Source organism: Medicago sativa, chromosome 2 (genome assembly GCF_051527215.1).
Source record: "Medicago sativa cultivar Bolivia chromosome 2, Bolivia_mono, whole genome shotgun sequence".
Classification (NCBI taxonomy): domain Eukaryota; kingdom Viridiplantae; phylum Streptophyta; class Magnoliopsida; order Fabales; family Fabaceae; genus Medicago; species Medicago sativa.
In genome coordinates, this window is record NC_140750.1 from 49,442,973 (window position 1) to 49,454,599 (window position 11,627).

General features: G+C 32.9%; 1 protein-coding gene across 1 annotated transcript; it reads left to right on the forward strand.

The window, feature by feature from the left end:
- Window positions 1–230: 230 nt before the first annotated feature.
- LOC146947151 (serine protease SPPA, chloroplastic-like) lies at window positions 231–10,980 on the forward strand. Its single transcript, XM_085744806.1, has 13 exons — window positions 231–635; window positions 1,726–1,909; window positions 2,646–2,783; window positions 4,201–4,371; window positions 4,447–4,550; window positions 4,881–4,948; window positions 5,846–6,012; window positions 6,592–6,661; window positions 7,319–7,473; window positions 8,873–8,978; window positions 10,127–10,214; window positions 10,306–10,449; window positions 10,542–10,980. The coding sequence occupies exons 1-13, from the start codon at window positions 258–260 to the stop codon at window positions 10,770–10,772; spliced, it is 2,004 nt and encodes a 667-aa protein (XP_085600932.1). The 5' UTR covers window positions 231–257; the 3' UTR covers window positions 10,773–10,980.
- The last annotated feature ends 647 nt before the right edge of the window (window positions 10,981–11,627 follow it).

An 11,627-nucleotide genomic window follows, 5' to 3' on the forward strand; every position in this document is an offset into this window, starting at 1 on the left:
TTCCAATTTCAATAAATTAAATGATAAAATTGACAGATAAATACAGATATAAGGACGAAAAAGTCTATTCACTCGAAAAGAAATGAAAGAATTTGAAAAGAAATTATTTTTGGAGTGAAATATAAAAGAAATGTCCGGCTGACATAAACTAAGACGTGGAGAAAATTTGACCTTGTCAGCTCATCACTTCACTTCACTTCTTCTTCTTCTTCTTCCGTTAATTTTATTTCATTCAATTTGTTGTTATACAAACAAAAATGTCTACACTTCTTCTACCCACACCCCCCCTCCACACCTCCCTCTACCGCCGCAACACCTTATCATCATCATCGTCACTTCAATTTCACTCTCGCTTCTCTTTTTCTTCCTTTCACTCTCTTCCCCAAACTCATTCAAGAAGAAGACGCATTTCCCTTCGCGCTTTTGATTCTTCCTCCGACACCAAAATCGAAGAAAAAGTGATTCAAGAAGGTGAAAAAGTTAGAATTGCTGATGAAGATTATCCCAGTGGAGAATTTGAATTTGAACCTATTACTGGTTGGAGGAATTTCGTCGTTAAGGTTAAGATGCTCATTGCGTATCCATGGGAACGTGTTCGTAAAGGTAGTGTTCTTACAATGAAGCTTCGTGGCCAGGTTTCCTTCTTTCCTTTACCATCATCACATTTCTTATCCTTTGTTGAGTAAATATTTGAGTTTAATTTTGTTTATGTTTGAGTTGAATTGGTATGTAATGTAATGTAATGTAAAAAAGTTTGGGAAAATAGGATAGTGTTAAATAATTTTACACTGTCATCTAATAGCGACCGTGTATTCTGCCAAATCACCTAATAGAGGTGGAGAAATAGTTGATTCCTATTGGATGTTAGTGTAAAATTAATTTACACTAACAAAACATATCCGTTAAACTCAAACTATTTCTTAAGTATGTGTCAATACATGAACACTATGTTTAAAATCGTAGAGGTATGGTAGGAACTAGTTTAATTAAGTGACATAGGCCTGATTTGGATAAACAACATAATTTGCAGCTTATAGCATGAGCACTTACAGTGTAAGCGTGTACGAATATGCTATTTCCATTAAACAAAATAAAATAAAGTCAAATTTTTTAGCATAAGCTATAAGTTGTTTGCTTTCATGAGCTATATTGGATAACTTATGAAAATAAGCTGAATATGGCTTATGAACTTATCATAAGTTGCTTTCATAATTTCTCTGAAACAGTCTTACAAGTACTTATGTGAGTAGAAAGGCTCAAAATAAGCCAATTCAAATAGGCACATGGTAGTAAGATATAATTGGATGAATGTGTAAATCCTAATTGCTTATCATATGAACACTATTTCTAGAAAGGGAATGTGATTAAATTGTTTTAGGTATAAGCTATATACAGTAAGATATAAGTTTCAAAATATGTTGAACACAACTTATTTACATATGCTCTTTGAAACACTTGCATTCAAATCATGACGCAATATTAAGGTTGTTGCCTTGTGAGTTGGAGGTCATGAGCACAAATCCTAGAAACAGCTTTCCGCATGCGGGTCCCCCACCTGGTGGAAGCCTCGTGTGCTTAATCACCCATTCTCAATTATAATCATACTAGTCTTTCAAAATAAAGTTTAAAATCACTTGTATTAAATGTTCACCCAAATATACATATAGTATGTTCTGCTTTCATTTTTCAAATTGGTATATAGTTATTTATTAATGTTGTGTTCAGATATCTGATCAAGTGAAGAGTAGATTCTCTCCGGGACTTTCTCTACCTCAAATATGCGAGAATTTTTTGAAAGCAGCCTATGATCCTCGAATTTCTGGGGTCTATCTCCATATTGATAGTTTAAACTGTGGGTGGGGTAAAGTAGAAGAAATTCGAAGGCACATCTTGAACTTCAAAAAATCAGGTAAAAACACTAGAGCTGTGTTGTGTTGCAGCTTAAATGTCAAAATACCTTTTTGCATAATATATGATGTTGATGGAAACTTCTATTACTCTCAAATGAGACTATGCAGAATTTTCCAAGAAATTCAGTAAACTTGCATAACTGTTACATTTAACTGTAGTTAGTAATTATTGATGGCTTCTATGGCTTTTGCACATCTGATGAAAATGTCGAGTTGCATGTTTTTCTTGAACAATTTTCCTACTTGGCTGCCAATGCATAAACTCTGAAGTTTTAACACTTTGTGAAATACTTCTCTTACATCCTATATCCTATAGAGAACATTCAAGAGAGTGATTAAGTTAATATGATTTTTTATCTATGCTTTTTCCCAAAGCAATATATCTTCTGTTGTTATAGGGGTGCTGATGCATGTTTAATTTACATGGCTGCCAATGCATAAGCCATGGATAAACCATGAAATTTGAACACTTAGTGAAATACTTCTCGTATATCATTTGGAGAATATTCAAGAGAGTGATTAATTTTATATGTTTTTTTTATCTCTGCTGAAATGGCCTTCAGTAGAAGGTTCCTTTTTCCCGAATCAATGTATCTCCTCTTGTTATATGAGGGATGAAGCCTGTTATTTTCTGGGATTGTGATGTAACTGAGGATTTACATTTTAGAGAAAATATGGTGATTTATGACATTTAATATCCCTCTAACGTGCATTGATACTTGAGTTTGCTTGTAGGAAAATTTGTTGTGGCTTATCTCCCTACATGTCAAGAAAAAGAATATTACCTCGCGTGTGCATGTGAAGAGATATATGCCCCTCCAAGTGCTTACTTTTCTTTGTTTGGATTGAGTGTTCAAGCCTCATTCCTCAGAGGTAAGCTGATCTTTCTTTATGTTGCATTGTTTAAAGTTTGACGGCAATAAATTACCTTTTTTTTTGGTGTGTGTGTATGATCTCCAATTTGGTCTTTCAATGGTAATTTCGAGGTTTTCGTGGGATGGGTTGTATTACACTTGCTTTTTATCTGGCCTTATATAGGCTTGATCAATTCATTAGATTTGAATTCAATTCTTTACCCAAAGACACCAGATGAACTATTGTATAATGTAGGCTGGGTCAGGAACCATGGTAACCCAAAGTAAAAACGAAACAAAATCATGGAATGATCATACATCAATGATCAAAAGAAATTGTTCATGCAATATGTAAATACATAATATTTAAATATATATCATATACATTAAAATTTTCCCATTATATTTTAGGACATTTCTAAGAGAAGAACAACATTAAATTTCTGTTTTTTTACGCAACAATAAATTACTTTATATGATAAATAAATGTGTTTTCAAATAAAAATTATGGAATACTTCAAAAATTAAGCTTTTGACAAAAATAAAATAAAATGGAATACTTCAAAAATTAAGTTAAACACTAAATATATAAAAGGGAGATCAAATTTGAAACAACAATTAAAAGGAGATTGAACTCAAAAATTAAACTTCCTAATTAAGAGAGAAAAATGAAGTTCAGTATTTAGGTAATAAAAAATTACAAATATAAATATTATATGTATATTTGGATCTGTTTGAATAACTTGAGTGTTGACCCAAAGCTTTCCTAATTCAATACTAGGGTGTCAAATGATACATTGGGTTAGCCTATTTTTCTTTCAGACAAATTAGATCTGACCCAAATGGCTTGGGTTGGGCTTGATCAACTGACCAAACCAGATTGGTCCTACATTTATTGGCAATGTCATGTTAGTGATTTAATGATAATCAATGCCATCAGTTCCAGCCTCTTGTAATATTTTTTCCATCAAACTAGTTGTTAAAGCAACATCCAATAATTTCTCTTTAAAACAACATAGTATTATGACGGAGAGAGTAGGTATAGAAGGGGAATGATACCTGGTAGTCTGGTAATTCTGTATATACTATGCATAGATCCTTGTAAGAAACTTACCTGGTAGTCCAGTACTTCATATAACGTTTGTACATAACTTTGGTACAAAATGTCTTATTACTAATGCCTGAAGTTAAGTCTTGTACTGATACACCTTTCTAAAATATTATAGATGTATACGGTAATTTCTCAAATACCATTCCAATGCTAGTGTCTCAAATAATTCCTTTATTGTTTGGAAAAAGTTTCAATATTCTCATATATTAGTTTGCAGACGCATGTCCAGATTATTAATCAAACCTTTTAAATTTTTAAGCATCAGATGACTATGAATAATCTTAAAACTTGTGTTTTTGACATCAGTTGTTAATTTTTTGTCCAGGCGTTTTAGATAAAATAGGAGTTGAACCGCAAGTGGAAAGGATTGGCAAGTACAAAAGTGCAGGAGATCAATTAGCTCGAACAACCATGTCTGATGAAAATTGTGAGATGTTGACTGCATTACTAGATAATATCTATACAAACTGGCTGGATAAAGTCTCTTCTGCCAAAGGTACTTTTGCTTTTCAAATTTTAGTTGAATCTTGTATCACAAAATAACTTCTGCTTTTTTGCCAATTTAAAACAGGAAAAGGAAGAGAAGATATTGAGAACTTTATAAATGAAGGTGTTTATCAAGTTGATAAGCTGAAAGAAGAGGGCCTTATATCAAATTTAATGTATGATGATGAGGTACATAATTGTCTGCTCGTGTTATGTACAAAACTAATTGTATGTATCATTTGCCAGCTTTTATTAATATATATTCTTATCAAGAATGAGACATAGTATCTTATTTAGTGATTAGTGGTGGATATATTTGATGGAAAGATCCAAATGAAGAGTTTTTGTTTGGACCTGTATGAATGTATTGTTTTTAGTTGCTTCTTTATTGTGGATTATACTGTTGTCACAGTCTGTTGTATTCTTATTTATTGCTGGTTAATAACGTTTAATGAACTGATTAGAATAGATTGCAATTAAATAGGGTTATAAGGATATGAAACATTGAATGTTTTGCAGGTTACTGACATGTTGAAGGAGAGACTTGGAGTGAAAACAGATAAAAAACTGCCAACGGTCGATTACGGGTAGAAATTTCTTCAGAGGCTTTTAAGAACGTAACAAAGTATATGTGTTTTATTTGTGGTAGATAAAAGTCAGCTTTAGAAATAACTAATTTGGGAAATTTCCGTAAAGTTTCAATTTTATCTTCATTTCATTTTTGTACCTAGTAATTTAGACTATTTCTCAATGACTAATATTTTCATGATCAAATAAAAGAAGTATTTACATATTTTAGGACCATTCTGAAAACATACATTTTCCTCCACCTCTATGCTTCAACAGGGATGTTATTAGCCATTAATTTCTGTTGATTGTTAATTAGATCTAAGTAGCGGATTTCTAGGTTAAAGTAAATATGTTATCGCAGCGTTAGTCCTATTGATTCCGTCATCTTCCACATAGTGCATCATTGCAGCTCTTCACCGTTCTACTATGCAATAAGAACTTTGCATAGTTCACTAACTGCTTCTTTTTTGGAATTGTCATGCAAAATTTGATTCAGATTATATTGTAACACAGTATTTCAAATAGAAGACAGATTTCATATTTATTTCTAGCACATCGAATACATTAGTCTAATTTGAAAATTATAACTTTTTATTTTAGGATAAATATAAAGTATATGTATGTTGATTAATTTTATAAGTATTCTTTAAAAACAAAATTTTACAATTAGTGTATACGGAAATTGGAGGAAGCTTCAATGCGTTGATAATATGTTACAGAGTTTTTTAAATTATTATATTTCATTATCTCTTTGTCCTGGTTCTTTCTGTGGCTTATGTAAATTACAATTTTCACATGACTTACTATTGCTTCCTTTTTCTTACCCAACTTTTATTCCTAATAATGCCCCTTTTGGTGAATAAAATACACCAAAATAAAATATCAAGATGATTTCTTGGTTTGATTGAACACAGGAAATACTCCCGGGTTAGGAAATGGACACTTGGAATTTCAGGTGGCAAAGAACTGATAGCCATCATCCGGGCCTCAGGGAGCATTAGTCGAGTTAAGGGTCAGTTAAGTGTCTCTGGCTCAGGCATCACTGCGGAGGAGTTCATTGAGAAGATTCGCACTGTCAGAGGTACATTTGATATTATGAGTTTTCCATTAAAGCAGTTATCATTAAAGCATCATTGCTATTGTTTTTCTAGTAGGGGAAATATTATATTGGTATTTACCGGTGTCACTAAGATTAATGAGAAGCATAGGGAGATCACTTCCTTTGAAGCTTTTGATTCCAAAAATGGCCATACAGTATTGTTTGCTTTCGAAAACTAAGAGATACTTTGACAAAGGCAAGAACAGGTAGATTATATTGAAACAGGATGCTAGGACTGAGGATATGTCATTTATGAGATCTATGAATCTCGGGCAACGAAACCCAAATCCAGAGAAAATAAATAAACATATGACCTACAGAACTCTTCATTCATGTATTTCAAGATGTAAATAACAGTGTTTAGTGTTTTTTCAGTTATGTAATATATGTAACCAACAGCAATAAAACCTGTCTATTCTCTTTTAGTAATATAACAAACGCACTATCTTGGTTTCCGTGTTCATCTACGATACTGTTTGCCACAACTTCTAATTATTATAATTCATATTTTATTTGTGCTATAATTTACGTCATGGTCACAATTGTTCTTTTTCTCCTCAGAGTCAAAAAAATTTAAGGCTGCTATTATCAGAATTGACAGTCCTGGAGGTGACGCTCTTGCCTCTGATTTGTAAGTTCTGGTAAAATTTTCCTCCATGTTAGTTTTATTTTCAAAATGCAATTTTAATAATTTGATTTGTATTGGTTTGAAATTATTGGTTGGATACATCTAGATCTGACGTGTACAATGTAATACTTTGCGAGTACTTATAAGCATGACATTGTTTGTTTGAAACTTAAGTATGACATTATGATTAATCTTTCATTGAAGCTATTTTTTACACAACACTTTTAAGATTTGAATATGTTTTTTATTCCCCAAAATACGGTAACTAACTATTACTTTCGGTGCATCAAAAAAATTTGTCAAATTTTGGTCCTCTACTGAAAATGATAACAATTGGTCACTCCACTTTTGGTCCATTTTACGGCTGAGGGACCAATTGTGGCCATTCTCAGAAAAGAAGGACCAAAAGGTGAAGAAACTTTAGGGGCCAAATGCAATTATTACCCTTTTTTGAGGAGCTAAAAACATATTTAAGCCTACTTTTAAACTTGAGAGGAATGAATCATACACTTTCCCTTATAGTCCAGTTAAATTTGAAATGCATCTGGAATTTTTACCACGGATGGAATTGTTAGGCTTTCTAAGTATTTTGGTGATTTTGATTGTTTAGCTGATCATAGTCTGATGTCACAAAACATTATTTTGTATCACGGTGCTTAGGATGTGGAGAGAAATTCGGCTTTTAGCTGCTTCAAAACCAGTCATTGCTTCAATGGCTGATGTGGCAGCAAGTGGAGGATACTACATGGCAATGGGAACTGATGCTATTGTTGCAGAAAGTCTTACGTTAACTGGTTCAATTGGAGTGGTCACAGGTAATCACGGTGTTTTATTGTTTCGGTAGGTGAATATAGGAGAAGGGCATGCAGACATGAATCTAACTAAAAAAAGTATAGGATTTATTAAAATCATTCATGCACATGGTGGAATATATGAAAGATATGTTCTCATCAGTTTCTATGTTACAATCTACTTGGTGCTGCTCAATTTAAGAATTTGGAAGCCTTGTTGAGGCGCTGAGCAATGATCAGTCTCAGTAAATGGTTTTCCATTGCTTTAGTGTCTCGACAGATTTGTAAGATATCATTAAATGTTACTTATAGTCAAGATAGGGGATGAAAATCATAAATCTTTGGATTGGAAAACAGAATTTGTAATATATATGTCATATATATGCATATATAAATAACGCAAATTCCCCTCTAAAATACATCACTAATAACACTTGTGAAACTTCAATTCATAATCCATAAGGAGAACAAAACTGAGAACAGAGGAAGAGAAGATCAACAAACAGTAAACAAATACCAAACCAAAATCCTGTAGCCCCAAACCAACCTTTGATGCTGCAGTAGTACGAACCAATGAAGAAAAATTATTGTTGCTTCACTGTTTCACTGTACAAAATGAACAGTGGAGAAGATGAGAACCCATGAAACACTGTCACACATGACACAAGAGAAACAATGAGGAAAAAGTTGTTTGGGAAGAAATGCTTGGAAGAGGGTTAGATAGCAGGGTAAAAAACATCATTTATGATGGAGATAAACATGGGTTTCGGTTTCAACAATTGGATTTCTGGTGGTAAACCTGCTTTTGGTTAGGCATGACAGCATTGTACAATCTCACTGATATACATGCAAACGCAATGATCCTACAGAATTTGGTGAGATCATATCCAGAATATGATCAGGATCGTGTGGGTTCCAAAAATCATATGATTGTGCAACCACAGTTTTGACTATCATGCTTAAAGTCATTATTGTGGTCCTATAGCGACCTTTCCTTCTTTTGAAATCTCTTCAGCTCTAGTTAGTGTTCAAAATCATTTCCAATAAAAGGAAGAAGTATTTAAAAAGGTACAGACTGCTGATATCTGCTTACTTTCTACCGAGAGGAAAACCTGTTCTACAATGCTTTTTCCAAAAACAATAATGTAGGAGGAAATCTGCCTTTATAGGTTATGCACATTAGATTATGAATAATAAGACATATCATATGTACTGTTGTTGATCTCTGTAGGCACAAAACTTTTCATGCTACCATTTGAATGGTAATTAACTGCATCCAAATGATATATAGCCGAATGCTATTTATTCATTCGACCTCTGGAATAATGAGGCAAGACATTATAACATCATGAACAGTCAGTGCTAAATATTTTGTTTTTGATGTTTGTAATTTTTTAATTTATGATATAACATTTTTCTGTAGGAAAATTTAACCTAGCGAAACTGTATGAGAAGATTGGCTTTAATAAAGAAATCATATCAAGGGGAAGATATGCTGAGCTCGTTAGTGCTGATCAGCGTTCTTTTAGGTAATAATTTTATTTAGTATCTCAGCTGCCGGACACTCTCTTTGAGAAGGAAGTGCATAACTGTTACTTTTACATTCCAAATAGATTCTAACCCAACGAAAATTGGCTGATGGCACCTAGATGATTCCATACCTATTATTATTAATATAAAGTAAAAACAAAAAAAAATTCACTACAAGTTAACCAAATTTAAAATTTGAGTTTCAAGAAGTTATGCTAAAATATGGGTGGACTTCCTTCAAGCTATAGGCATATAAATCAAATGCACCAAACTTGCTACGTATATTATTGATTTGAGGACCTCTCAGGGATTTCGTACAGAAATTTGCCAATTTATCAACTCTAGAACCAATGTGTTTGCAGTTTGCACTGTCAAAAATAGATGTGTGTAATTTAACGTGTAAATCGAAAAATTTCTGTCACATTTTCATAATCTATAAAATAAAAAATTCCTAACTTTTTGACTACATCAAAAATCAATTTTAACACTATAAACCATGAATTAAGTTTTACATAATTATATCATAAAAATAACAGTCTAGTAAAATCTGCATAATCAATTTTTTGGTAGAATAGTCTTCTTTAAAATGCTTCCCACCTGAGTACACAAAATGCTGTTTCTTTCAAATTGCTTTTGGACCTTGCTTTTGTTATTCTTTTGCTATTCACGCGCCGTAAATATCGAGGTTGTTAGTCTTTGGCTTGACTCATTTTATTGATCGAACTCAGATAGTTCATAAATAGCTCAATACATTGACACTTCTAATAAGTAGAGTAATTAGTCGATCTCCATCTTGGTTTGGATATATGCCTAATTCTTTTCTCCAGTGTGTTGAATTGTACTATAAATCTTGCAGGGCTTACCATATATGTGGTTAATAATGGTATGAATTATTGGGTTCTGTTATATTGATCTCTGAAGAAAAGAAATCAAGGTGTTAGGCATCCGTTAAAAATTCCATCATGTATAAAAGTAGATTGTAGCAGAAGATAATCTACTGAAAAATAAACAAACTCACTATCTTTTACCCTATACATTACAAGTTACAAGTTCAACCTGGGGAGGCCGAGAGTTCTTCCTTCCACTTACATGTTTTTAATCTTTAATTGACGGTTTTTACAAGGTATATTTCCTTTCTTTCTTACAGGCCAGATGAAGCAGAGCTATTTGCCAAATCTGCACAGAATGCATATAAACAATTTCGAGACAAGGCAGCTTTATCCAGATCTATGACTGTACGTTCTAAATTTATTAAGCTTATTAGAGCTTTTTTTATTCATCATTCTTTCTTATAGACCTTTCATACAACTACTTTTCTCAACCTAGGTGGACAAGATGGAGGAGGTAGCACAGGGTAGAGTTTGGACTGGTAAAGATGCAGCATCACATGGTTTGGTTGATGCTATTGGTGGCCTTTCCCGAGCTATTGCCATAGCAAAATTGAAGGCCAATATACCTCAGGACGAACAGGTTAGTTAGAGATCACATTTATTCTTCCAATATGAATGTTGTATTTGAGTAGTACAGTTACAAAAATGGTGACTTTGCTTGTGCTATGCCAGGTAACTGTTGTGGAGATATCCAGATCTAGTCCCTCTCTACCTGAGATTTTATTAGGCGCACGGAGTTCCCTAACCGGAGTTGAAAGCACGTTGAAGGAACTGCTACAGGGGTTGACATTTTCTGATGGAGTTCAAGCTAGGATGGATGGAATCATTTTTCGTTCATTGGAAGGATATCCCAACGACAACCCCATTTTGTCAATTATAAAAGATTACCTTAGTTCCCTGTAGATTTTAATAATTCATTGCAAACATTTTATTTCGTTTATATAGTTTTCCTTGTATTTTTTTTTTTTTTGTTCGAGGGATAACAGACGAGAATAGTCGTCTTGATAAAATTTCCCCTCGCAATCACTGTACGTACATAATGTAAATCTGTAAAGTAAAAGCATAGTCTTACACATCACATAGTAAGAATACATATGCCTGGATTGTCTCATCTGGACTTCTGTAGGGGTGTTGTCTCGCATCAATGTCTTACTCGCCCATTTAATAATGGATATACAATTACATGCATTTCTCTTGGTACTTTTTGGTACGGTTCTTAACTAAAAATAACCTTTTTTTTTTGTTATAACAAACTTTGAGATAATTATGGATTTGAGGAAATCATAAATAGTTTAGTTAAGAATCATACTAAAAGCACAAAAAGAAATGCACCAAAGTTTTGTCTTTTAATAATACAATAATTTAAATTTTGAAGTTCTTGAGCCACCATTTTTTTTGTTTTTGGGAAGTTAACACTCTGCCTAAGCTTCGTTTTGAACACTTTTTGCTTTACTTTTTGAAACATTTTACTTGATTGCTACCTGCAATCTCTTTAAGTTTACCGATAAGTTCATTCACCTGAGAAGTATTCGTTGGATTGTTTTGAAACTCTAGTGTGGGTGTTTCAATGGCTATTATAAATCATATAGTCTCTCCTGTCTTGGTTGATTTTCGATAGTCTCGTTTATCTTATATTCGTAAACCTCATGCTAAGGATGTAAACAACAAACTTACACATTAATTGTTGAGAAGTGAGAAACTACGGATTCAAAATTTATACCTAAACATATCAAAGATCTCTAGAGTTATCATCTTAGT

Excerpts from the sequence above, each read along its gene's own strand:
- LOC146947151 (XM_085744806.1), top strand. The coding sequence starts at position 258 with ATGTCTACACTTCTTCTACCCACACCCCCCCTCCACACCTCCCTCTAC. Across the intron at positions 2,784-4,200 it reads TCAAGCCTCATTCCTCAGAG|GCGTTTTAGATAAAATAGGA; the intron begins GTAAGCTGATCT and ends TTTTTTGTCCAG. Across the intron at positions 6,662-7,318 it reads GACGCTCTTGCCTCTGATTT|GATGTGGAGAGAAATTCGGC; the intron begins GTAAGTTCTGGT and ends CACGGTGCTTAG.